The sequence below is a fragment of the Gastrolobium bilobum genome, unplaced genomic scaffold (genome assembly GCF_033153095.1).
Source record: "Gastrolobium bilobum isolate Gb01-03AN ecotype WA unplaced genomic scaffold, APGP_CSIRO_Gbil_v1 utg500, whole genome shotgun sequence".
Taxonomy (NCBI): Eukaryota; Viridiplantae; Streptophyta; class Magnoliopsida; order Fabales; family Fabaceae; genus Gastrolobium; species Gastrolobium bilobum.
The window spans coordinates 1,350,660-1,378,001 of NW_026896335.1; the positions used below are offsets into that span (position 1 = coordinate 1,350,660).

At 35.2% G+C, this 27,342-nt stretch overlaps 2 protein-coding genes across 5 annotated transcripts; one reads left to right on the forward strand and one right to left on the reverse strand.

The window, feature by feature from the left end:
* Window positions 1–6,825: 6,825 nt before the first annotated feature.
* On the forward strand, window positions 6,826–16,745 carry LOC133299019 (chloride channel protein CLC-d). 4 transcript variants are annotated; one of them, XM_061498406.1, is made up of 23 exons: window positions 6,826–7,247; window positions 7,379–7,451; window positions 8,108–8,329; window positions 8,433–8,479; window positions 8,606–8,704; window positions 9,738–9,812; window positions 9,975–10,063; window positions 10,195–10,335; window positions 10,428–10,498; window positions 10,592–10,671; window positions 11,090–11,239; window positions 11,818–11,877; window positions 11,951–12,025; window positions 12,453–12,604; window positions 13,410–13,545; window positions 13,615–13,746; window positions 14,405–14,482; window positions 14,565–14,620; window positions 14,737–14,823; window positions 14,903–15,059; window positions 15,153–15,254; window positions 15,348–15,397; window positions 16,289–16,745. In XM_061498406.1, the coding sequence occupies exons 1-23, from the start codon at window positions 7,065–7,067 to the stop codon at window positions 16,383–16,385; spliced, it is 2,412 nt and encodes an 803-aa protein (XP_061354390.1). In that variant the 5' UTR covers window positions 6,826–7,064; the 3' UTR covers window positions 16,386–16,745. The 4 variants fall into 4 exon arrangements, with proteins under 4 accessions (XP_061354390.1, XP_061354392.1, XP_061354393.1 ...); XM_061498408.1 differs by having other exon boundaries at window positions 15,348–15,392; XM_061498409.1 differs by lacking the exon at window positions 16,289–16,745 and adding an exon at window positions 16,169–16,268.
* A 3,700-nt stretch (window positions 16,746–20,445) lies between these two features.
* LOC133299206 (transcription factor MYB119-like) lies at window positions 20,446–22,918 on the reverse strand. Its single transcript, XM_061498644.1, has 3 exons — window positions 22,419–22,918; window positions 22,161–22,287; window positions 20,446–21,147 (listed from the first exon to the last, which is right to left on the reverse strand). Exons 1-3 carry the CDS (start codon window positions 22,916–22,918, stop codon window positions 20,446–20,448), a joined length of 1,329 nt encoding a protein of 442 aa, XP_061354628.1.
* Window positions 22,919–27,342: the final 4,424 nt, after the last annotated feature.

Sequence of the window (27,342 nt, forward strand, 5' to 3'; positions counted from 1 at the left end):
ATTAGGTCTGTAGAGATGGTGGGATGAAATACAATCGGATTGAGAGGATTACACATGAACAAAGGGAGCTATTTAGGTTTACACAACAACAACAATCGAAATGAGACCGAAAACATGGAAAATATAGGGTTTCAGTCGATATTTAGTCGACTAAATATCGATACTTAGTCGACTAAATATCCCAAAAATGTAGTCGATTAAGATGATTTTTTAGTCGACTAAATTTGCGGTAGTCCACTTTCTGAAGATTGACCATTTGCTCGACTAAAACAGCAAGGTAGTCGACTAAACGGGGGCAGGTTGGTGGATAGTTCTTGATCAGGGGCAAATTGGTTATTAATTAATTAATGAGGGGCAAAAGGGTCAAAAAGCCAGATATATATACCTACGTGAAAACAAGCGCCTAAAAGTCTTTTTTTTTTTTTGAAGATGAGCGCCTAAAAGTCTAATGGTTTATTACGAGGAAAATTCCTACACAGCTACCGATATATTGAGTTTTCTGTGTATTTTTTATTTGTAACATAACACATATTTTATTTTTATCAAATTATTAATAAATAATTTATTTTAAAATGAGATGAGAGAATGATTTAATAAAAAATAAGACATGTGTCATGTTATGAACGAAAAATATATTAACAACTTAGTACCCTGAAGATATTCTCTATTACGAGATAGTTACAAAGAAAGTTTAAACACTTATGCTACGTAGATGAGAACTGTAGATGGAAACAAAGAAATGTGAGAAAGGAAGAGAAAAATGTTGCATTGATATAAAATTATTAAAGTAGTTTCACTCAACATTTTAAGATTTTAGATTGAAATAATTTTTTATATGATATCAAAACTTCAGTAATCACGAGGTCGCATGTTCAATCTTTACTGCCCCAATTTGTGGAATTAAAGAAGCAAAGGATAAATAAAAAATTGAGTCTGTAAAGGGTGTGTTAGAGAATAATATAAACTACTAAAAAACTAAATTTTTGAGTTAAATTAATTCTTTATATGATATTAGAGAATAAAATTATTAACGTAACCTCATAAACCTTAAGATTTTGAATTAAAATAACTTTTTTTTTCTTTTAAAAGGAAGGGTGGTGATTAGACTTATGAGATGTTTGTGTTTGCATAATTTTGGGGAGTCAGGACTATCACCACTCTTCTATTAAGGGTGTGCATGACAACCTTCTCAGAATCAATTTTTTTTTTAATTTATGCTCCCGGGAGCAGAAATGGATAGAAAACTCGTTTGGTAAAATCAGTTTATTTTTTTGTTCCAAGGATGAACCAGTTTAATTTTTGTGCTGGGGAACAGAAAAAAGAATCAATTTTTTTTTGTTTTTTTGTTCTCGGACACAAAATGAGAAACACTTACCTTTCTCAATTACTCTCCACCACTACCATCATCACCACCGCCACCACCATCCCAACACGACCACCGTCACCACCGTCGTACCACCACCACCCACCGTCACCACCACCACTATTATCACTGTCACTACCACCATCACCACCACGCGACCACTACTATCGCTATCGTCACCGCCACCACCACCACTACATCGCCGCCGCTGCCACCATGTCATCACCATCACCATCGTCGCTGCCACTGTTGTCGCCACCGCCGCCACCACTACACCACCGCCACCACCATGTCATTATCATCACCATCGTCGCAGACATTGCCGTCATCACCACTACCGCCGACGCCGCCGCAACTATGCCACCATTACCACCACTGTCGCTGCCACCACTACCATTATCACGCCATTGCCACCACCACCACCACTACACCATCGCCATCGCCACCACCATGTCATCACCATCACCACCACTACCACCATCGCCACCATTATTACCACCATCGTTGCGGCTACTGCTGTCACCACCACCACCTCTACGTTACCGCCATCGCCATTATCACCGTCACCATCACCATCACCATCATCACCACCACCACCGTCACCATCATCACCACCATCGCCGTCACCATTACTGTCACCACGACCACCACCACCATGCCATCACCGCCGCCACCACCACCACCACCACCACCATTACCACCGTCGCTGCCGCCACTACCATCATCACCACACCATATGAAAAGAAAAGTGCTGATTCGAAAAAAGTTTATGCTTAATAGGAATATTTTTTATTCTGTTATTTGTTGTGTTATCAAACAAAATTCTCATTCTTGGAATAAAAATAAAACATGTTATCAAGCACATTTTTTTTCTCAGAAACCGTTCAAAAGCACAGAAATAAAAAAGAATTGTTTCTTTTCAGAAACAGTGCCAAGGAACAGAATGATTGTCATGCACACTCTAAGTGTATGGCGACATCGTGCATGGCTGCGTCGTGTAATGGCGGATCCAAATTTTTTTATTTATGTTTGTATATTTAGTGGCAGGGGTTTGGGATTGTGCTCCAGAATTTTTTTTTGAAGAAATTTTAAATACATTAAAAATAAAAGAATATAAATAAGAAAAAAAAGAAGAATTTCAAAGATCGAAATTGAATTGGTTTGCTCTTGGAGATAGGAACTCGCGTTTCTTTCATTCTGTGACGGTTGCCAGACGTAGGAGGAATCGCATAGATACGTTGAAAAACTCTGAGGGAGTTTGGATTGGTGATCAACAGGTTTTAATGGAAATGGCTGTTTCTTTCTTTGAAAATCTGTACACAAAAGATCCATTACCTAAACCGGCTTTTCCAGTTCGTGGCTTTTTTCCAGTTATTGAAGCGCATGCTTTAGACACGATGAGTATTATGCCAAACAGTAAGGAGATTAGAGATGTAGTCTTCTCTTTTGGTCCATACAAGTCGCCTGGGAAGGATGGGCTTAATGCTCTTTTCTTTCAATCTCAGTGGGATAAGGTGGGTGAGTCAGTTATCTCTTTTGTGAAAGGTGTGTTCCTTCATCCGGATAATATAAAAGAGGTTAACCAAACTTTGATTTGTCTGATTCCTAAGATTGATGTGCCTGAATTACTTAAAGATTTCAGACCTATTAGCCTTTGTAATGTTATTTACAAGACTGTAACTAAGATTGTGGCTAATAGGCTGAAATTTCATATGGCTCACTTGGTTATGCCTAATCAATGTGGTTTTATTAAGGGTAGACAAGGAGCGGATAATATCATTGTGGCTCAGGAAATCATCCATTCCATGAATAAAAAGAGAGGAGATAAGGGTTGGATGACTGTCAAAGTTGATTTAGAAAAGACTTATGACAAGATTTCTTGGGAATTTCTGAAAGACACGCTTGTGGATGTTGGTTTGCCTGAGAATATTATTTCTCTGATCATGTGTTGTGTCTCGTCATGTACAATGAATTTGTTATGGAATGGATCAACTACGACAAAATTTTCTCCTAATCAAGGTCTTCGTCAAGGAGATCCTTTGTCTCCTTATCTTTTCATCCTTTGCATGGAAAGACTTGCTCATTTGATTAATGTAGCAGTTCAAGAGGACGTTTGGAAGCCTATCAGATTGAATAGAAGGGGACCACTACTTTCCCATCTATTTTTTGCAGATGATCTTCTGCTCTTTACAGAAGCCACAGAAGGGCAAGCTGTTATTATTAATAAGATTCTTGATTGTTTTTGCAGGTGCTCTGGTGAGAAGGTTAGCAAGGAAAAAACAAAAGTCTTCTTCTCCAGAAACGTTAATCATACCCGAGTGCAGAATCTAAGCCAATTGATGGGCTACTCTTCTACAAATGACTTGGGTAAATACTTGGGTATTCCTCTTCGTCATAGCCATGTTACAAAGAGTACGTTTGGCTAATCTTAAATCGGATGCAAGCTCGTTTAAATGCCTGGAATCAACGTACTCTTTCATTGGCAGGAAGATCAACTTTGGCTAGGTCAGTTCTTACTGCAATTCCTCAATATCCTATGCAAACTTGTATTATTCCTAGTGGTACGTGTGATCGTATTGAGAGTGTAACTAGGAATTTCATTTGGGGATCAACTTCTGAACGAAGGAAAGCTCACCTGGTTTCTTGGGAGACGGTCTGTTTGCCGAAGAATGTAGGGGGGCTTAGTTTTCGTAAAATTAAAGAGAATAATATGGCTTTTATCATGAAGCTAGGTCACCGAATCATGACTGATCGTAATTCGTTATGGGTTCGGGTCCTTCGTAGCAAGTATAAGGTGGAGGAAAGGCTCATTCCAAGTATCTCGGCTTCCGCAAATGATTCTGGTTTATGGAAGGCTATTGTTAAGTATTGGCCTCAAACTCTAGAGAATTCTCGTATCATTTTAGGGGATGGGGTTCATACGTCTTTTTGGATGGATTCGTGGGTGCCAGGATGTCCTTAACTTGTTTCTCTGGCCGTTCAACCTATTCCTCCTATTATGACTCATTGGTCTACGTCTCAATTTGTAGCTTGTTATAGTAATTGGGACTGGCCTTTATTTCAGCACCTTCTTCCTACTTCAGTATTAGACAAGATTCGTAGTGTGCTCCCTCCTACAGTGGATCCTTCTCCGGACCGTGTTATTTGGGCAGGTAGCCAAGATGGGGTTTTTTCAGTGAAATCAGCTTATAACTATCTCATGAGTACCTCACATTATCATCAGGATAGGATTTGGAAGGTAATTTGGGCTTGGCCTGGTCCTGAACGTATTAGACAATTCTTATGGCTTCTCTACAGAGGTTCTCTTTTAACTAATGTTCATAGAGTGCATCGTCACATGGCTACAGATGCAGGGTGTCTGAGATGTCATTATAATCTTGAGGATAGTTTACATGCCATTAGAGATTGTCCTGGTGCCAGGGAATTATGGGAGCATTGGGTTCCTTCTGATAACCGTAGTGACTTTTTCTCCATGGATCTTCACCTATGGATTCAGACAAATCTAGGATTAAAAGGTCCGTTTCAAACTGATCGAACTTGGCCTTTGTATTTTGGGGTGATAGCTTGGTGTTTGTGGGGGGAAAGAAATAAGGCGATCTTTGATCAAACTATCACCTCGAAGTATGGTCTCATTAGGCGCATTACCTATACTTGTGGTAATATTCAATTGGCTAATGAAACCCTTATTAAGATTGGTCATCAGGAGCTTAGAAGAGAGGAACGTCTTATTCACTGGAATTTTCCCTCTGAGAGTTATGTTAAACTTAATGTGGATGGTTCCAGTATAGACAGTGGGCAAAGGACTGCATATGGTGGAGTCATAAGGGATGCTGCTGGGAACTGGTTAACTGGTTTTACAAAATTTCTTGGGAGTGGTACTTCTACTTCAGCGAAAATTTGGGGGTTCTTGACAGGTATGGATCTGGCTTGGCATAAGGGATTTAGGAGAGTCTTTGTGGAGGGTGACTCCAAGGTGGCTTTGGAATTTATAAGAAAAGGGTGTGACGTAAGTCATCCTTTTTCTGCTTTAATCATCCGAGCTCGTAGCATGCTTCAAAGAGACTGGATTATTCAGCTTAGTCATACTTATAGAGAAGGCAATTTTGTTGCTGATTGGCTTGCTACTCATGCACCTCATCAGGATGGACAGCTGATTGTGCTGGATGTCCCTCCAACGGCTTGTTTGGAATTGCTTCGTAATGACTTGAGGGGAGTTAGTCTCCCAAGATTGTGCCCAGTATAAGGCTTTTTTTTGATGTTGCTTTAGTTTTCATTGTATTTTCAAAAAAAGAAGAAGAAGAAGAAGAAAACATCAACTTAACATAAAAAAATAGTAATCAAGAGTAAGGTTATAGGTTCGAACCTTAATGTCATCGTTTATAAAAAAATAATATTAATACAAGCTATAAAAAATGAAAATATCATTTGTTTTATGAGTTTCTTAATTTAATCATATATATTTATTTTTAAAGTGAAGAAATGGATTATATAACCTTTGGGTGCATTTGATTTGCTTTTATTGTCATTGTTAAATGATATGTTTTTAATAATAATTATAAATTTTTATATTATTTTATTATGTTTCTTATATTTAAAAATTTGCAAAAAAATTGTTAAGATAATATTGTTTTCATTATTTCCTTTGTAAATTATTAAAACAAGAAAAAAAATAATATAATATTTGTATCTACACTGACCCGTACTTGCACAAGTGTGGATCCCGCGGTAGCGCTGTGTATGTATGGCATGGAAATATCTAAAATATTCCCGTTGCATCCACTTTTTCATACATCCTTTAAATAAAATTCAAACACCAATGGCATGTTAGCACATAAAAGAAAAGAGAGAAAAATAGAGATAATCACTGGCAAATATCTTATTAAATACAAGCGTTCCATGGTACTAAAAATGCGCTCGGCATCATGCATGTTGCATGCTAACACACCCGGAAAAACATGAGTAAATAAAAATAACACAAACAAAAAGATTTTAATTTAATTGCATACAAAATTGTGTTTCTTGATTTTGCTTTTCTGCGATGATAATTCCGTGTCTCTTGAGAAAGAAAACAGTTGTTGCTTATGAACCACGTATAATGTCCACCGAAACAAAAAAAGGTGGCGTCAAATCCAAATCAAAATCTTATAACAACGAACACGATGCGTGACGCACGTCTAACTAAATTAATTAATAACTATTGATTAATAAGAAAACCTGTCAATAGGAAGTGGACTTGAATTACTTACACAGAACTCGATACGTTTATGATCCAGTACACCGGCACCTTACAGGATACTAATATCTGAATATGCCACGTCAACAAGGAATAATATCCATCCGTTGATTGTAGCAGTTTTTGTTTACAGCCACAAGATGGAAACTCCATCACGTATTGGAAAATTGCTCTTTGCCTTTTTGCAGCCTCATTTGGTCTTTGTTTGCTAGCCTCTAACTAAAAGGAAATTTGATACCTGCGGTTCTTCCCAGTCAACAACGCAACGCACCATTGAAAGGGAAAACGACGGAACAACAGTAAAGAAGAAAAGAAAGAGAGTGGTTTACGACACTGTGCTGGATTCTCACCAGCTCAATTGCTGCGGAATTCTGAAGCGATAGCTGATCCGTAACCTATGCGCGATTGAATCATCTACCAGAACAAAACGACACGCGGGTTTTGAGTTTAGGTTCTGATCGATCGACGATGCTGGCGAATCATCTCCAGAACGGAATCGAAACGGCGAGACTCGTTTGGTCGCGGATTCCCAATTCAGAAGAATCACAGTTCCTCGACGACGCCGGTGGGCTATTGAAGAAGAACGATGGAAGCGGTGCTGAGAGCCTTGACTACGAAGTCATTGAGAATTTTGCTTATCGCGAAGAGCAGGTTTTATTTCATTGATTTTCTTCTGTCTCTCTCTCTCTCTCTCTCTCTCTCTTTTTAATTTAATTGTTTTCTTCTGCAATTGTTCTTCCTCAATAATGAATTGATATTGGGCTGTGCTTTGAGATTTGTAGGCGCAAAGAGGGAAGGTGTATGTGAGTTATTTGCTGGTGGTGAAATGGTTCTTTGCCTTGCTCATTGGCATTTGTACGTTCTTGAATTTTTATCTCAGCTTTGGAAGTGCTATTTTAATGCTAACGCACTTTTTAGTTTCCCTCTTGCGGACATTCAATTTTAAACGCGATGCTTTAGTTAGTTATTGAGAATAGCAAATCTTGTGTTTGTTTTGCATAGATATCCGAATTAATTTGCTGATTATAGTTACGCGTGCAAAGAGATGCGTTTAAATGTGTAGGATACTCCACTTGATGTTAAATCTGCTGGTTCCTTCTAGGCTTTACATCTTATATTTCAATATCTGAATTTTCTTCCATTAGGTAGCGCTTTTTTATATGCGGGCAACCAGAAGGAGAAGTAGCATAAATGAGTGAAAACGGATTAAAATGTCCTTACGTAGAATGCTTTCAGCGGCAATTCTTTCCTTATTTAAATTATTTATTGAGACTATTTTCCTTTATTACACTACTGTTATTTTATTCAATGGCAACTGTTTACTTTAACACACATTTAAGAATAAATTTTAATGACTAAGAATTTAGTAAATTTTTGGGGTTGAAGTTTCCAATTTTATCAAACACACCTTCAGTTCGATTCACACCTCACACGTCTTTAATACTATCCTCATAGCAATTTTCCAACTTCACTTTTTTTTAATGCATATTTTTCTCTTTGATTGCTTGCAGGTACTGGTCTTGCTGCTGTTTTCATCAATATTTCCGTTGAAAATTTTGCTGGCTGGAAGTTCTCAGTGACATTTAATATAATTCAGAAATCATATGTTGCTGGCTTTGTTGTATATGTCCTGATCAACTTGGTGTTGGTGTATTCTTCTGTCTATATTGTCACACAATTTGCACCAGCAGCTGCTGGATCTGGTATTCCTGAAATCAAGGGTTACTTAAATGGTTAGATAAACTCTGCCATGTTTCTTGGTTTGTGTTGAATATTGATCCTGCTTATCCAAAAGTTCCATGTATACTGAGAGTGCTGATTCTCATTTATGCTCAGGAGTTGATATTCATGGCATCCTTCTTTTCAGAACTTTGATTGGAAAGGTATGATGGATTGCATTTTTTTTTTTTTTGAGAGAAGAGAGGAGGAGAGAAGGGGGGGGGGGGGGGGGGTTGATTTATAGAAATGTGTCTGTCTGTTAATTGCAAGATTCTTCTTATGTGCTACAGATATTTGGAAGCATTGGTTCAGTGGGAGGAGGCCTTGCTTTGGGTAAAGAAGGTCCTCTTGTCCATACTGGTGCTTGTATTGCTTCTTTGCTTGGACAAGTAAGTACTTATTACTCAGTATATGCTAGTATCTATAGTATAAAGTAAGTTAAAAGTAGTGTATTCAGATAGTAGATGCATGAGACCTTACATATATCTCTTTTCAAAACTTTATTTACCTTAAATAACTGAATGAGACTACCAAGTGATATTGATACCACCTTAAGTGTCTATTATATTTTAACCGACCATTTTGATGAACTACAGTTTGTACTTAGCATCTGCCTAGATTACCTAAAAAGTCCTCAGTGCATGACCATAGCCTTGGCTATTCCTTTCTGTAAAGAACCAATTCAACCTAAAAGCTTAAGCTGTTGGGTGAGGCTACATTAATGGTTTTATATATCTCAACACGCCCCCTCACTCGAGAGCCCACTGGGCTTGAAGAGTGGACAATACACAAGCTCACCTACCTGTGCGAAGAAAGAAATTCCACTAGAAAGAAAGTGGGGGGCGGTGAGGATTGAACCCGGTACACCGAAGCTTTGATACTATGTAAAGAACCAATTCAATCCAAAAGCTCAAGCTGTTGGGTGAGGCTACATTAATGGTTTTATATATCTCAATACTTTCTCTCCTAAAATGATAAAAATACACCAGGCTGTCCAAAATTTAGCCTGAAATTAGTAATTGGATCATCAGCCTGATTTCAGTCCAATAGTAGTGACTAGTGACCTTGCTGGCCCAATTCCAGCCCAAAATTAATTATTAGGCCAGCCCGATTTGACCCTGAACCCATGCAGGTAGAAGTTTGATTCTTCATAGATATGTATCATTAATTTGAGAAACATTTAAATATTCAATGCACTTTTCCCATGGCTAGGTTCATCATCCAGCTTAATATGTGCATATATTACACAGGTGAGGTATTGAGTTGTGTTGTTTGCATTTGTATATTTATAGATAACCATTTTCTGATGAGGTGGCAACAAAAATTATCATCCCAAAGGACTTCAATATATAAAAATTTTATTGTATGTGTATGTATGTAGGCAAGAAACTAAAATAATCTTTGATGTCATGTCTTGAGCAGGGTGGATCCACAAAGTATCATCTAAATTCAAGGTGGTTTCAAGTATTCAAAAGTGATAGGGATCGCCGTGATCTTGTAAACAACTTTGTGCCTTTTAATCTACTAGTTTTAACTTAACAAATTTTACATGAGTAGAGCCGAGAATGTAATTTTTATATTGTATTCCATGATTCCCCTCCTTCCCTTAACATGGATGAAGAAAAAGCTCATTTTTAATTTTGTTGATGCCTTGAAAAGGTAACCTGTGGCTGTGCAGCTGGAGTTGCTGCTGCATTTAGAGCTCCGGTTGGTGGTGTATTGTTTGCATTGGAAGAGGTTACATCTTGGTAAGGATTTTTAGTTCTTCATCGACTGATTCTGTTTGCTTAGAAGCTTGTGCAGTAAAGTTAGTGTGTCTGTTTTAGTTATATTTATTTATCACTGTTGTACTTACAATTCGTTTCCTGTGCTGTTGAAGGTGGAGGAGTCAACTGATGTGGCGTGTCTTCTTCACTTCTGCTATTGTAGCTGTTGTAGTGCGAACTGCAATGGGGTGGTGTAAGAGTGGAAAATGTGGACATTTTGGGTCAGGCGGATTCATAATATGGGATATATCAGAGTTAAGATCTGAGCTATCACCCTTTTCTCTGTCAGTTGATTATTAAGGTTTTGTTTTCTTCCTTTCTCCTTCTTGACTGATTGTATTTTTAGTGGTCAAGAGGATTATTCCTTTGCAGAGCTATTGCCAATGGCTATTATTGGGGTTATTGGAGGTCTACTAGGTAGGAATATTTGCCCTTGTTTTGCACTTAAATTGTGTCATGGATTTTAGTTTGCCTTGGTTCATTTGTTAATTCAGTGTAAAAAAATTATAGGAGCTTTATTTAACCAGCTTACACTTTATATTACAACTTGGCGTCGAAATCATCTTCACAAGAAAGGAAGCCGAGTCAAGGTATGCTGTTGATTTTGATCTGATTGTTATCTGCCTCTGCTTTTGTAAAATAAAGAAAAATCAAAAGGGTAGATAACTAGATATTAAGAAAGAAGTAACAAGAGAAAGAACTGAAGTGAAGTGAAGAAAGTGATTATTGTCGATAATGTTATTGTTTATTCTTATGAGGGCGAACCTTAGAGCAGGAGTAAGGTTGCTCCTTTTGGTCACATGTTCAAATCTTGGAAATAGTCCCTTTACAAAAATGCAAGGGTGAGACTGTGTATAATTGACCTCGACCCTTAACCTCGCAAAGTCGGGGAGCCTTATGCACTAGGGTTTGTCTTTTAATGTTATTGTTTATTTTGTCTCTGGTATATTTTCTTCTCTCTCATGTCTGTTTACTTTTTGCTTGTTCCACCCTTCCTCTGAACTGCAGATTGTTGAAGCATGCCTTGTCTCCGTTCTAACATCAGTCATTTCATTTGGTTTGCCGCTTCTAAGAAAATGTACTCCATGCCCTGAATCTGATCCTGCATCTGGTATTGAATGTCCACGGCCTCCAGGAATGTATGGGAATTATGTAAATGTAAGACCATAAGACCATTGGTTTTATTTTGTTTCTTTAATGTGCCTTATTTTCTTCATAACTATTTTTTGTTTGATCTGTTTGTACTGATTTTCAATTATCTTTATCCTAATCTTCATATTTTTTATGCTACTTAATGACTGTGCAAACTGGGAGTGAATGAGGGATGAATTCAATATTGAAGCATTTTTCTTTTGTTTCTTATTGTGAATTGTGAAATATCTCATGTAGTCTTCTTTCAATAAAAGATCAAATTTTATTAGAGGGAAAAAAGAAAATTACAAAATGTCGTGAAATGTTGAAGCAAACAGTGAGCTTGAATAAGCTCAAAACTACAGCATAAAAAGACTCAATACTCAATGGGGTTTTCCTATCTGCATGCCAGACTAGATTCCCATAAAAAAAATGGGCAAAACACTGAAGAGAGGTCATTGAATGCTTGTTTTAAAAGATTTTGCCCCTCTTCCCTTCTGTTCTCAATGTAGATGTTCTTTTGAATTTAACTCCTTTCTTTTTGAGATTGCACTTTGGTTTTAATTTCTTTTGGAGATTTTATTGTAATTTTCTGTCCTTTGCAGTTCTTTTGCAGCAAAGATAACGAATACAATGATCTTGCAACTATTTTCTTCAATACACAGGTCTTGAATGAACTGGAAATCTTAGTTTGTTTCTCTTGTTACATTACATTAAGTTAGTTTTCTATTGTTTCAGGATGATGCCATAAGGAATTTGTTCAGTGCAAAAACGATACATGAGTACAGTTCCCAAAGTTTATTAACCTTTTTGGTATTGCATTCTTGCTTTCTGCTTTGGACTTTGCATACATCAGACAGTATGTTGTGATGTTTTCTATGTTATGATTATAATGGAAATTTGGACTTCGGCATATGCTAGTATCTGCATGTTTGGCTTGTATGTAAAATTTTAATGAGAATACAGCAAGGAGTCACATGATAGAAACCAGTAACAGAATGTAATTAAAGATATTTAGAATGGAGGTAAGGTTGTGTCAAAAGGGCATGAAAAATCTACTTTCTTATGATTAGGATGCAACAAATAATCCATTATTTTTTCATCGAGGCCTGTTCATCAAAGTTACTACTGGAACTCCAGTTGATGTATCTTCATGTTCCTATATTGGATAGAGTTGGAACTTGGTACTTTTGATGCTTTACATGTTTCTATGGTGATGATTATCTCTATTATCTGGCAGGTTATGTTTTATGCTTTAGCAGTGGTGACATTTGGTACTGCTGTGCCAGCTGGTCAATTTGTTCCTGGTATAATGATAGGATCAACATATGGACGTCTTGTTGGCATGTTTGTTGTAAAATATTACAGAAAGCTCAACATTGAAGAGGGAACGTGAGTCTGTTGCCAGTTGTTTTTCTTTAAAATAATGATTAACAAGAAACACTTTTCCTTCCTACTATTTATATGAGTTCATTTTATCAATTGATCAATCTTTTATCCTGTTTTCGGGGTAAGGCATGGTCCCCCCTCCTTCCTCTCCATCTTGTTTGTGATGTCCATCTTTTATACTGAAACCTTGGATAAAGTGCAAAGGGTAAATTTGAAGCAGTGGAAAGTTCAGTTCTCAGTTAAAATTACTTTCAGGAATCTTGTTTTTTGTTGGGCTCCAGTCCACTCCTCTTGCATTTTTTTTCTTTGGTTATTTTGGGGAGGGCTCATTACATTTTTCTTTTATTGTCTTTTCACCTGGTGTGGCTCCTTCAACACTCTGCGTGTTGCGTTTTTTTGTTCTTCATTGACGATTGAGTTAAGCCTGCCTTAGCATCCGTGGCACAATTTTTGAACTTGTTTTAAGTATTCAGAACTTCTGATATCCTTGGTTGGCAACTCTGTTGGTGGGTTTCACCTTTGTTTGCTGCTGATATCCTTGGGATTGTCCTCCAGAGTCCAGACAATTTGAAATGACAGCTGAAATGTGAAATTCAGCAACTGTTACTATTATGAAGGATTTCCTCCTTTCAACTGTTTGTTTTAATAGATGCTGCACATGTATGATACCCTCATTTAGAACTTCTGCTACTGATTTATATTTTTTTGTGGGATTGGAATATAACTTTTTCTATTTGAGCATCTAGTATCCAGAATGATTTTTTATATTTTCCTTGAAATGTACATGTGATACTTTTCTTATCTTCAGGTATGCTTTGCTGGGAGCTGCATCTTTTCTTGGAGGTTCAATGCGGATGACAGTGTCTCTGTGTGTCATTATGGTTGAAATCACAAATAACTTAAAATTTTTACCTCTGATTATGCTGGTTCTTCTTATATCGAAGGTATGATTATTGAAATTCCCCTTTACAAAGAAAAGTCACTTCAAAATGTGCTAAGTTTTTCCCTTACAGGCTGTTGGTGATGCTTTTAATGAGGGTATTTATGAAGAGCAGGCTCGATTGAGGGGTATTCCGTTACTGGAATCAAGGCCTAAATATGAAATGCGTAATATAACAGCAATGGAGGCCTGTCGGAGTGAAAGGGTGAATTTAATTTTAAGATTGTTTAAGAAATTCTTATACATTATCAGTTATTATCTAAGTAAATTGTGTTTTGCTGCTAGTTATTATCTATAAGATTGAGTGGTAGGGTGAAAGCAATTTTGAAATTCTTTTAAGAAATTGCTTTTAAGATGTCGTTAGTTGTTTGGAACAATAGAATATATGTTTGGGCTACCCAAGTTTAAAGGAAGCCTAATTAAACTACTGGCCATCCCAGATTCTTTCTAATATAACCAGCTTAGAGAAAAAAAAGGTTGTCTTATATTTCAAGGCAGATTGAAATATTTTCTTTCTCCAGGTACGGTGTATAAAAAGGAAAATGAATATGGAGAGAAGGAGAGGAGAAAGGGGGGATTCAAAAATAAAAATCTGGTTGAATATATATAGGCAATAAATTATGGTAGTGGATACAACCTAAATATCATGGGGTGAGCTTGACCATTATACCTGGGGGCCAAAGAGAAAGCACACGGTTTTTTTTTTAATACATATAAAACATTTAAGTTAAAAAAAATTACTTAATTAAGTGCTGCTTATAACAGATAACGTGTATGAAAAATGAGGCTCACTGGTTAAATTATGTTTCACATACTGTAATCCCTTTCGCAGCTGATTGTATGTGTAAATCTGTCTATTGAAGGTGGTCTCTTTCCCTCGTGTTGTTAAGATTTCAGATGTAGTTTCCATTCTGCAGAGCAACAAACACAATGGTTTTCCAGTATGTATAGGTCTTGTACTCTCTTTTATGATAATTATCCCTTGCATTTTATAAGTTGTATTCTAAAATTTACTATGCACAGGTGATTGATCACACAAGAAGTGGAGAACCACTTGTTATTGGATTAGTGCTTCGGAGGTGAGCAATGAACATAATAAACTTTTGTCTATTCTGATATCTTTTTGGTTGTAACTCGAAGTTAAAGCTTGAATCACTTGAAAACTCCAGCTTATATATCCTTTTCTTCTGTGCAGTCATTTATTGGTGATTCTGCAGTCAAAAGTTGATTTCCAGCATAGTCCTTTATCCTCTGATCCCAGAGGTGGGGGCAGGTCAATAAGGTAAGGCTTCATGAGATTTGTTTAGTTTGGCCTTTTTCATCTGTATTCTCAATTTCTGATGACTTTTCTTAACTTCAAGGCATGATTCTGGTGAATTTGCAAAGCCTGTTTCTAGTAAAGGAATACGTATTGATGATATACATCTAAGTTCTGATGACTTGGAAATGTACATAGATCTTGCCCCATTTTTGAATCCCTCACCATATATTGTGCCAGAAGATATGTCCTTGACAAAGGTCTGTGGTTTAAAATCCTCTATATGAAATCTTTTTCATTTCTATTCTCCATTTTTCTTGTCAGATAATTATGATGTCTTGCTGATGGCCCAGGTATACAATCTTTTCCGCCAACTTGGTTTGAGGCATTTATTTGTTGTTCCTCGTCCATCTCGTGTGCTTGGTTTGATAACCAGAAAAGATTTGTTGATTGAGGTATTCTTTCTTAGTATCTGTGGAATTTTTTCGTGTGTTGGAGTTGAATCTACAGATTTTTTTTTCCCCTTATTATACTTTGTAATTGAGCAGGACACAGAAAATGTGAATAATCCATTAGAGCTCCAGTCAACTAGTGTAAGGTCTCTGATGCTTTACTCATTCTACATCCTATTCAGTTTTTCAAATTTTAAATTTAAATATTTTGTCAAGCATATTTGTTTAGATTCTGATAGCTGTTTGAGTTTTTCTTTGTAGTGGATTGTCACGATAACAAAATTATGGGTTCTATTTTGGTGGCTCTTTGCAAATTTTAATCTGATATTTAGTGTCAACGATGTAATTGCTATTTATCTGTCCAGGCTTGCACTTGAATGCAACTTGTCTGAGTACCATAATTTAGAAACTTAATTGATTATTGTTTTGAATAGTGCTCTCGAGCTTGATAGGAAGGTTATCCATGTATTACTAGAAACTGTATGGTTACATTTCATCCTTGCTGACAATTATTCTCTTTTAACTCAATGATCTTTTCAGAAAGATGCCATTATGGCAATGTATGCACAACTTTACTGAACAGAAAGGTGTCATTATGCATTTGTTGACATTTTTGTCAAATTGTCTCTTAAAATAATTGATTATTCATTCGAGTGAAAACTTCTAATCAAGCGGTACTTTTTATTTATGCTTGTTCATAAATGGTAAAGTATGCAAGTGACCTGTCCAATCAAAGTGGAATTTTTTATGTTGTTTTTATATATATATAGTTTGATGCTGTTTGCAAAGTTATTTTTCAGCTTCCTGTGAGATTATGAGCAGCTTATACATGGCTTGTCCGATTCTAGTTCCATTAAGGATGAATGAGATGTAAAACTTCTATGAATTTTCATTTATTTTTTGTTATTTTTCTGCAGTTAAATTTGTGCAACAGTGATGCCTTTGCATTGTAAATTGGTTATGCATCTGCCAGGGTTAACAAACTTACTCCGATAGATTGGTTTAAGTAAGTTGTGTTCATGATTTTCTCATTACAGAATGTGGCATCAGAATAAAAGATTGACGACAAGGAATGCAGATGTGGAGCGCCCTTTGCTAAATGGTCTTCTGGTTCAGAATCAGACACCTGACTAATATTGCCTGTAACTTTCCTGCAGATTAGTCCGTTCCGCTTCCAATTTTCCTTCTTGATCATTCTTTATTATTTGATGTATTCACGTTCAAAAAGGTTAGAGAACCCAATCTTTTGCATACCCTAGAATTTTGTATATTGTCCGCTAGGGAAAGAGGGAAGAGAATTCATTACAGATGGGTCAAATTATAGTTGAATTTAGCATGATCGATTAAAATCAGAGTTATCTTTACATTTCTTTTTGGTTGAGGTGTCAATGTAATGAGGAGCGTCTATACTCCTTTGTTAGTGTGTTTCGAAGCCTTCACGTAAACTAATTTGACCAAGGTTGAGTTGATTCAGTTAGGTTATCGAATTAAAGTAAAAGCATTTATTGTTATTTTTTATTTTGTTTTTATCTTCACTCTATTATTTTTATATAAAAATTTGAATATTTTTAATCAATTTTAAAGTAAATATTAGTTCCTTACTCATTTATGATTTAAGAATTTAAAATCTATGAAGCACTGACATTTCAAAAATCTTGAAGTGTTGTGTTACTCATCGATATTCTGACATTTTTTGACACTCCAATACACGTTGCAAAGACTCAAAAAAAAGTTACGTTGCGTTGCATTTTGAGTTTCAACTATTAAATTTGTTAGATTATGATTATAGTTTTATTAAGTTTAATATAAACGTTTGAGATAATATTATGTTTCTTTGCAAAATTGATGGGTATTTTAAGTTTAATTTTATTTTTTTGTTAAATTATTAATACTAAATATAATATACTCTATATAATTAAAAATATTATATAATATCAAAACGTGTCTTAATCCGTAAATAAAAATTTGGCTCGGCCGTTAGGAGTGTGCAAAAATATTGGTTCATTTGTCCTGTCTTTGATCCGACCTTGACCTGACCCATAAATACCTATTTTTTTAAACTGGGTTTAAATATTGATTCACTTATATTTGGGTAAATTTTATACCTGACTTGTTTTAATAATGACTCATTGACTCAAAACTTAACCCACACCCATTAATTGAAAAAAAAAAGAAAAAAACAATAACGTCAAATTTTTTTACGTAAATTATTTCAATCAAAAATTTTTGACGAAAAATATTTTCATCAAAATTTGTGACAAAAAATATTTTTTTAAAAAAATTGATGGAAAATTTTTTTTTCAAATTTTTTTATGGAATTTAAATTTTGTCAAAATATTTCAAAAAAAACACATTCATCAAAAAATTTGACGTACATCGAAATTTTTTGATGAAATTTTTTTTTATCAAAATTCTATACAGAATTCAAATTTCGGCGAAAGTTTTTGACGGAAACATTTTCGTTAAACTTTTGACAAAAAAAAAATTTAATCAAAATTTTTAGCGAATCACATTTCCATCGAAAATTTTCGACTAAATATTTTCGTCAAACTTTTTGATAAATAATATTTCCATCAAAATTTTCAACGGTACACATTTCTGTCAAAAATTTTCATAAAATTTTTTGACAGAATATGTCGATAAAAAATTTTGGCGAAAAAAATATTCGGTCAAAATTCTTTAGAGAATCTAAATTTCGTCAAAAGTTTCGAATGAAACATTCCCCTCAAAACAATTTTCGTCAAAATTTTTGTGAGAACACATTCCCATCGAAATTTTGAACGAAAAATATTCCGTCAAAATTTTTGACGGAATTCTTTTTTCGTTTAAAATATTTGATGGAGGAAATCATTTTCGTCAAAACTTTTGACAGAAAATAAATTTCGTCGAAAATTTCGATAGAAAATTTATTTTTGTAAAAATTTTCATAAGAGAAAAAATTCCGTCACTTTTCGACAAAAAATATTCCGATGAAAAAATAATTTTGTGACGAAATTTTCGTCGTTTGCAATGTAAAAATTTCATCGAAAATATGATATTTTTAGTATTGTGAAAAGTACATAAATAATTTGTTAGAAATTTTAAATTTAATTTGTAAAATATAATATTTATATTAACTTAAAAAATGGTTAAAATATCTCATTAACCTTCCATTTTTCTCCCTTACCATTTTTTTAACTTCCAAACAAGAGAAGAAAATACCCTTCAATTTTCTTCCCTTCTTTCTCCTCCCTCCCCTTTGAATCCCTTTCATTACCTTCCCCTCCAAACTTCCATACAAAGCCTTAAATTTTCTATTTTCTTTGTAGTTGATAACTAAAATTATATATGTACAATCATATATTAGCCAAGAGTTGCCTTAAACTAATTGATCTCTCCCTAATAATAATTGTATAATTTGGGTTTGAATTTATGAATTTTCTATCAGTAGACATTATGTAATTTTATAATATATCATTGTTAAAATTAGTTATTTGTCATCTTAAGATGGGAAGAGCGTTTTCTCATCTTTTACTTTTCATTAATTTTCACTAATTTTGCTTCACATGTTGAGGGGCTTAAAATTACATTCCTTTATTTATTCAACAAATATCAAATTTATTATAAAATTTATATATTTAAACAAATAAATAATCAAATTACATGAGTTTAAAAAATAAATCAATAACTATAAAAAAATCAAATTTAAAACAAGTTTTGAAACCAAGTCAAAAACGGGTCAGGTCGGATTTGACCCACTTCAGAAACCAAGTCAGGTCAGATCCGACCCGGTTCTGAACTAGTTCAAAAAAATCCAAACCAAGTCAGACCTGACTTGGATCAAATTAAAGCGAGTCGGGTCAAAATACCTGACCTATAAAAACTAAGTTGGGTCGTGTCGGCACAAAAACCTGACCCATGCACACCCTTACCGGCCATCGACCCGGTTGAGGTCAGGGGTCACGGAGTCACGGGTTCAACTGGGGGATCACGAGGTCACTACGCTGACCTAATTTTATATATTAAAAAATATAAATATATATATCCTATATGAAAATATTAAAAAATAAACCACCAATCATCAAAGATTCAAAATATATTTAACATAATTCATCAATTATAACCACAAGTCAATATTACGTAACCTAATTAAAGTATCAAGATACCAAAGTACAAAACTCATATTCTAATGGGGTCACTACGCTGACCTAGTTCTACCTCTTTTGAGAAAGTCCATGACAAAGGAAAATTTAAAGGAAGTAAGAATGAGTTTTTGTTTTTCATTGACCACTGTAAGAATTTCAATTGAATGGGTAAAATTCTTACCTTTTCTTGAAGATTCACGGCAACGAGGTGAAGATTGAAGACGTCTAGGTCGCTGGGAGAGAAGAGAGCGATTAGATTTAAGTTTGCAAGCATTTTTATTTTATTTTTTTAATAAAACGAAGTTGTTTCATGGAATTTTTTTAAAAATAAAACATGCAGTGATCCCCTTTGACCCCTATGACCCGGGAGTGAAACCCGACCAGTTTAGGGTTGACCCGGGTCAACCCGGGGGACGAGATGAGGTTTTAAAACACTGGTCCTAATGTGTCAAAATTTAACAATTTTTAGAATTAACTTGTCGGAGTGTCGTGTCGTATCCTGTGTCAGTGCAATATAACTTAAAATAGTGGGTTTTTTGATTGTGTTTTGTTTTTTTTTTTAAAAAAATTGTACAATAATTACTGAAATAGGTATTTTTTGTATTTTTTTGTGTTTTAAAAGTTAAAAGTCAAAATATAAAATAGAAATAACTTAGACATGTTCTCTAAATTTAATTTTAAAAATTAAAAATTAATTATAATTTTTATAATTATTTTTACGAAATAGGTCTTATCAAATAGATTTTTTTATTTTTATGTTATGAAAATAAAAAATAAAAATTGTTTTTGAATACAGAATTGAAACATGCCTTTAGTTTTCCTTACAATGAGGGTTTTATTTATGAGAAACATCCAAACTAAATAAACTCTAGAATCTAGATTTTAACCCATATTATATAGGACCAGCATAGTTATTCCAAAGTCCATCTCCAAAACTATTACTAGAAGAACATCTTAATTACATGTTCATCATGACAAGCAATCTAATGGTAAAACTGAGCAGAACAAACCAACTCCATCAAATCCGTATGTCTATTATTTCCTTCTAAACTATATTGATCCTCAAGCAGCTAGTCCATGTTCTGGTTTTGAATCTCATAATCACAACAAGGTGATGAACTGTCAGTTCCATTCAGCAAGTGAGAGAGAGAGAGATCAGAATCAAGGTAATTGATAGGTGTAGGAGTCTTTCTAGGTGTGAGACGACTCTCATCCAAGTACATGTTATGTGAACTTGGATTTGGGTTGGAATGAGGGAAACCACCCTCAATCACATCAGTGAGAAGTTGATCACCATTAAGAGATTCAACATTGGCAAGTTGTTGTTGGGGCTGATTCTCCTTGAAAAGTTGTTGCATGAAAAGCAACTCATCATCATATTCAGCAACTTGTGGGGATAAGGAATTGTCATCAGAATCAGAGAGTTGAGATAAAACGAGGCGTGATTGAGTTGTTGTAGTTGTAGTGCTAAAGGGAGGAGTAGTTGTTGTGGCAGTGATGATGCTCTTTGTGGGGTTAATGAAGGTGGTGCTATTAAGAGTCTTGCTTTTGATATAGTCTTCAAGTATAGAGGATTGTGGCTTTCCATTAGAAGTTACTGTCCTGTTATTCTTTCTCCTTGAATTTTGCCTCCTTTTAGTTGCATTCCAATGGTTCTTTATTGCATTCTCTGTTCTTCCTGGAATAAGCTTTGCCATCTCTGCCCAACGATTTCCAATCTTAGCATGTGTTTCCACTAATATCTTCTCCTCTTCTTCACTCCAACTATCTTTCTGTAAAATGTTTAAACAGGCAAGAGGAAAATGATAGTTTAAAATATTTTACATTATATATAAAGAATGAGGATATTCTAACTACCAAAAATTTTCACTACTAACTTACTATCCATCACTACCATTGGATCAAAAAGAGAGAATGTTAAAAAGTTTTTAAAGAGAGAGAAAATATTAATCTAATAGTGATTAGATAAGTAGTAAGTTGGTAGTAGAAAATTTTGGTAGTAAAAATATCCCTCCTCATATATAAATGACATTATTTTTTCATACAAATAAACTATCAATTACATAAATTTATAAAATAAGAAACAAAGAATTGTGTAACTATCTTTCATGTTAAGCAGTTAAGGAAAATTATAGTTTATATATTTTACATTCTATATAATTGACATTATTTTTTCATATAAACCACTTTTGAGGATCCAAAATTGGTTTTTAGAGGCAAATTAAATAAGAAATCGTGAGAGGAAGCAAGATCTGAATAAAAAAAATAAGAAATATATGAATGATTGATTAGAAATATGTCAAACAAAAATGACCCATGTCAGTAATGATATGTGAAAAGAAAAATAGATCATTTATAAATCATAAATTTGGGATAGGATATTGTGACACATTACGCACAATGTTACGCACAATCTTAACCCACATGCATGGTGGTAACATTGTGCGTAATGTTATTTGTGTGTCACAATATCCTATCCTCTTAAATTTATAGAAAAAGAGTAGGAAGAATGGTCAACCTACATATACCAAAACAGATCATTAAAAATCTTAAGTATCTATCTAGAAACTCCGAAATAAGAAAATATACATAGATTTCAGGGTGATCTTCAAAAATCTTTGTTAAGTTCTGATCAATTATTACATGCATATATTTAAATAATTGATATTAAAATAACCCTAGGGCATAGGGCATTTTAAATTCGAGACTTATAAAAAGTGTATATATATTGAACATGAACAAAAATTAGCATGAACATCAAGGATTACGAGAGCAATTAATAGACCTTAATATCTGGGCCCAGATGATTACGCCATCTCTCGCTACACTGCTTGCCAGCTCTTCCATCCAAATTCTCAGCTATTTGAGACCATTTTCTTACACCATATTGCTCCACCAACTTTAACAGTTTCCTTTTTTTTTTTTATAACAAATAAAAAAGAAAAACACCTTAGAACTCTAGTGCAAATATATAACAATCAAACTAAAACATGTATATAAAAAATGTACACAAAAAAAAAAAGTGTTGTTCTCAATACTCAACCTGTCTTCTTCTTCACTCCATTTTCCTTTGACTAGAGACACAGAAGATCCTTTCTTAGGCATTCTTCCCACAACTTTTGCATTATTCCCTAAAACTTGCACATCTTTCTGACACAACGTAGGGTTTTGGTGTGTCCAATTCAGAGCCTCTTCATTTGGTAAGAGGTGATGAGTTATAAAGCTTGCTTCTTGAGTGTTATGCAAGAGATCATACTTATAGGTTGAATCACCCGAACAAGCAAAACTGCAAAACTCATCATCAAAAACACTTGCATGGTTGTTCTTTGCAATATTGCTCTGTGGGTGTTGCTTCGGAGGGCTCTGTGGGTGTTGCTTCGGAGGGAAGTGATTTTGTTGGTTCCCTAAGAACTTATCTATGGCTGTTAAAGGAGGACCTGAACAACACATAAAAGAAGGGTTTGTGAGCTTTATGTTTCCCCAACCATGAGTTGAAATAGTGGCATTATCATAGTCACTACCTTCACCTCTTGGGGTGTTCATGGAAGGTTCTTGATGGAGACTAAATCAAAATGGAAAAAAATTGGTTTTCGGTGAGGTTTATTTTGAGGAGGAAACGGTGGATATACAATATATATATATATAATGAAGCTTATTTTAAGCTATGTAATTAGACACATGGATTAGAGGCTATTGATTATATGCACTAAATCGAAGGGCTAATTAAGAGTCAACAATGTTGTAACTCCTGAACTTCATTTTGGACAAAATTTAGTCTGGGGGAGGAATCAGAGTGTTGTTAACCCCCATATTATTTCATTAATGGTATGTTTTAATTCGTAATTTAATTTTGAATTTTCTCTAAATTATGATTTTAAAAGAGTTGTTCAATATTTTAGGTAACTGATGTTGAAATATTAATAATCATAATTGACTAATTAATGGTGTTTTTAAATTTTGAATAAAATTTAAAAAAAATATAAATAAAAATATTTTAAAAAAATTTAAAATCACAAATAAAGTATGCAAAATTATTATAAAAAAAATATGCAAAATTAATTCATGTTAAATTTTTAAAACATATATATTAAAAGAGAACAAAAATTAAAATTATAAAATATGTATATAAATTTATAATTGAAAATTGAAAAATAAAATGACATGTATCCTTATTAGGGTAAAATATAGACAGAGATTATTCCACTTTCAAAAAAAGTATTCTAATTTATATATATATATATATATATATATATATATATATATATATATATTCCATGGTAAAATCACTTATCTGAGAGCGGATACTATTTCAAATTCAAATATGAAAACTTCATTTTATTATATGTATGAGTAAGCGTTATTGTATATTTAAAATCGTTGAGGATACATATTTTTTTCTTAAACATATCACATGCAAAATGATTTAGGATTGCAAGGCTTTTAAAATACACATATGTGAGTAGCACATTGCAAGATGTGATAATTTCAAATATGCTTGTCGACCTTGCACAAAAATATGGTTCCGCCAATTTAATCAATCAGATAATTATATTTTAAATAACGCTCTACTGCCAAATAATAATAATAATAATAATTGAAAAACGAGAACATTACATTTGATTAATTTCATCAATGCGAGTGCACTGCTTAACACTAGAAATTTGCTTAACACTTATAAGTGCCACTGGTTTTGTGCTTGTCTTCTTCAACCCCATCACATGAACAAGAAAACAAGTATGCTGACGGTGAGAGAGCAAGCATTTCCTAAAAGAGCCCCAACAATTTCTGTTGGAGATTATATATAACAGTATATTGTTTGAATTCTTTGTAACGTATATTGTTTGAATTCAATTCTTTGTAACCATAGGTTTGAATTCTTTGTAACGTATATTGTTTGAATTCTTTGTAACCGTAGGACTGTTTAGATAGAGTATTTATTTGTTTTAGTCTGTTACGTTGTTACCATTTATTGTATGTTCGCCTATTTAAAGGCTACCAATGAATGAGATAAACATGTAGTTGAAATATCAAGTTTATCTTGGTATCAGAGCAATCCTAGTATACACGTTTCCGCATTCCCTTTCAGTGCGAAAGCTGGTTCATTTAACATGGCACCAGGTGGTGGCAGCAAGTCCAAAACAACTGATCCTAGTTCGCCATTTTACTTGGCTGGATCCGACAGTCCAGGTCTCTTATTAACGACTGTCGCGTGGTGAAGCCAACTATGACAACTGGGCCAAGCTCATGAAAAACGCATTGAAGGCGAAAAACAAATTGGATTTTGTGACCGGTTCAGTCAAGAAACCAGGAGAGGATGATGCCGAAGAGTGGCGTGCCTGGGAGATGTGCAATTCGATGCTCAATGGTTGGATTCACAACACCATTGATGCAAAACTTCAACCATTCATCAAGTGCTTTGATGACGTCAAGGACTTATGGAATGACCTAGAGGAAAGGTAAGCAGTGCAAAACTTTCCAAGACAGTATCAACTGAAATCCAGTTTAGCCAATATCAAGCAACATGGAGATAGCGTTGGTGATTATTACACCAAACTCAGGGTTGTATGGGACGATCTGGAAGGCAGCAAAACTCGCAAGTCTTGCGGTTGTGGTGATAAGTGTGCCATTGCCAAAGCAATCGAGGAGGAGCAAGAGCATGATCGCGTTTATCAATTTTTGATGGGGCTGGATGAATCTACATTTGGCAATCTGAGATCCCATATCCTCAACACTTCTCCTCTTCCTAGTGTCAACAAAGTGTACGCAATTGTCACTCAAGAGGAGACCCATCGTAGTATTTCTCGCGTTCAAGATGAGAGGAGTCAGGTAGTGGGATACTCAGCCCAAACCGATTCCATGAAGCAGTCAGACACGTCCATGCAGCAGCGGATGGTTCCTAACAAACCACGAGACAGAATACCTTGCCCTCATTGTGGCAGGACCAATCACGACCCTTCCAAATGCTGGAACGTTCATGGGTTTTCCACCAAACAGGAGTGCTGGTCGCGGACGAGGAAGGGGAGGACGTTCGGCAGGACGTTATACGCATGCTCATGCGACGTTTGCAATGGATGCCTCACACCCAGTTGCTGCTAACTCTCTTCCTCCAGACGTCTCCCATTCTGCCTCTTCTCAAGTTGCTACACACTCCGTTTTGACCCCAGAAATTGTGAACAAACTGTTAACATTGGTAGACCATCCTCAGTCACATGAAAAATTATCTGGTAAGCGTATTCATTCTCAATGGCTCATTGATAGTGGGGCCTCACGTCATATGACAGGCACTTTGGCTTTATTAGCTGACATTACACCTATTCCCCCTCTATCTGTGACTCTACCAAATGGTTCTATTACTTATGCTGCAAAACAAGGCTTGATGGTGTTTAATACAAACTTCAGCTTGTCAAATATTTTATATGTGCCTAACTTACGCTGCAATCTCATCTCTGTTTCCCAATTGCTTCACTCCAAGAGCAGTAGCGTTACATTTACTGATAAAAAGTGCATTTTGCAGGACCAAGTGCTGAAGAGGGAGATTGGTTTGGGTGAACTTCATGAAGGAGTCTATGTGTTTCAGCCTTCATGTGCTTCAGCTTCGGCAGTTCAAGCAGGAGAGTCAATTGACTTGTGGCACAACAGGCTAGGCCATGCATCCTATGATATCTTATCTCTGGTTCCAGAATTTAAAGCTTTGCAAAATAAAGTAGTATGTAAGGCATGTGAAGTTTGTCATCATGCCAAGCAAACTAGATCAATGTTTCCTATAAGTTTTTCTCACAGTAAAGAATGTTTTGATTTAATCCATTGTGACACTTGGGGTCCTTATCAAAATTCTTCTTCTTCTGGTGCACGTTATTTCTTAACTGTGGTGGATGACTATAGTAGGCATGTATGGGTTTTTATGTTGGCCGATAAAAGTGAAACTTATGATCGGATGTGCAAATTTCTTACTATGGTTCTGAACCAATTTGGTAAAACCGTAAAAATAATAAGGTCTGATAATGGTACTGAGTTCAAATCTAATAACATGGTGAAACTCTTGAATGAAAAAGGTATTTTGCAACAAACAACTTGTGTTTATACGCCTGAACAGAATGGTAGAGTCGAAAGGAGGCATAGACACATCCTTAATGTATCACGTGCCTTACTGTTTCATGCAAATCTCCCTGTTGATTTTTGGGAGGAGAGTATTCTTGCTGCTGTTCATATAAATAATAAAACACCTACAAGAGTTCTCCAAGGCAGGTCACCACATGAAGAATTGCATGGAGTTAAACCAGATTATACATACTTGCGCACGTTCGGTTGTCTGTCATTTGCTAATACAAGACTGAAACCAACTGACAAGTTTGCTCCACGTTCGCGACGATGTGTTTTCATCGGATATGCAATAGGGCAGAAAGGTTGGAGATTGTTTGATATAGAAGCGCAACAAAGCTTTGTGTCCAGGGATGTAAAATTTTTTGAAAATATTTTTCCTTTTCGCGAAGCTCCTGTACAATCTGTTTCTGCACCAAATTCTCGTGTGCCTACAGAGCCAAATTACTTTGACGAAGGCCAAATTGTCCATGACGGTTCTGATGCATCAAATGACAGCCCAACGCCTAGTGGATCATGTGTTCCTCTGGACGATAGGGGGAGTGTTTCGCTGGAAGCAACACCAACTAACGAAGTTGCCGCTAGGGAGTCCTCCTTACTAGAAAGAAGTTCGAGTTCTAGTGATGCATCAACCCAACAGCAGTTGCTGGAAGCAAATCTGCGTCAAACAGTCACACGCCAGCACCGTAACATGAAGCAGCCATCTTATTTGCAGGACTACGCATGTCAAGTAGCTGAAACACACACTCCTTCATCTCTCCCTACTCAAACCAATGTCACCTCAGGTACTCGGTATCCTATGTGCAATTATCTTAGCCTCACTAACTTTTCTAAGCAACATCAAGATTTTGTTGCAGCTATTGACACAG

What these genes read in the sequence shown, in the direction of transcription:
- LOC133299206 (XM_061498644.1), bottom strand. Translation starts at nt 22,918, where the DNA reads ATGAACACCCCAAGAGGTGAAGGTAGTGACTATGATAATGCCACTATT. An exon ending in TGGAGTGAAGAAGAAGACAG is followed by an intron (nt 22,288 to 22,418) that starts GTTGAGTATTGA and finishes AAAAAAAAAAAG; the next exon opens with GAAACTGTTAAAGTTGGTGG. An exon ending in ATCTGGGCCCAGATATTAAG is followed by an intron (nt 21,148 to 22,160) that starts GTCTATTAATTG and finishes AACATTTTACAG; the next exon opens with AAAGATAGTTGGAGTGAAGA.
- LOC133299019 (XM_061498406.1), top strand. Translation starts at nt 7,065, where the DNA reads ATGCTGGCGAATCATCTCCAGAACGGAATCGAAACGGCGAGACTCGTT. An exon ending in TTGGAAGAGGTTACATCTTG is followed by an intron (nt 10,064 to 10,194) that starts GTAAGGATTTTT and finishes GTGCTGTTGAAG; the next exon opens with GTGGAGGAGTCAACTGATGT. An exon ending in GAAAAGATTTGTTGATTGAG is followed by an intron (nt 15,255 to 15,347) that starts GTATTCTTTCTT and finishes GTAATTGAGCAG; the next exon opens with GACACAGAAAATGTGAATAA.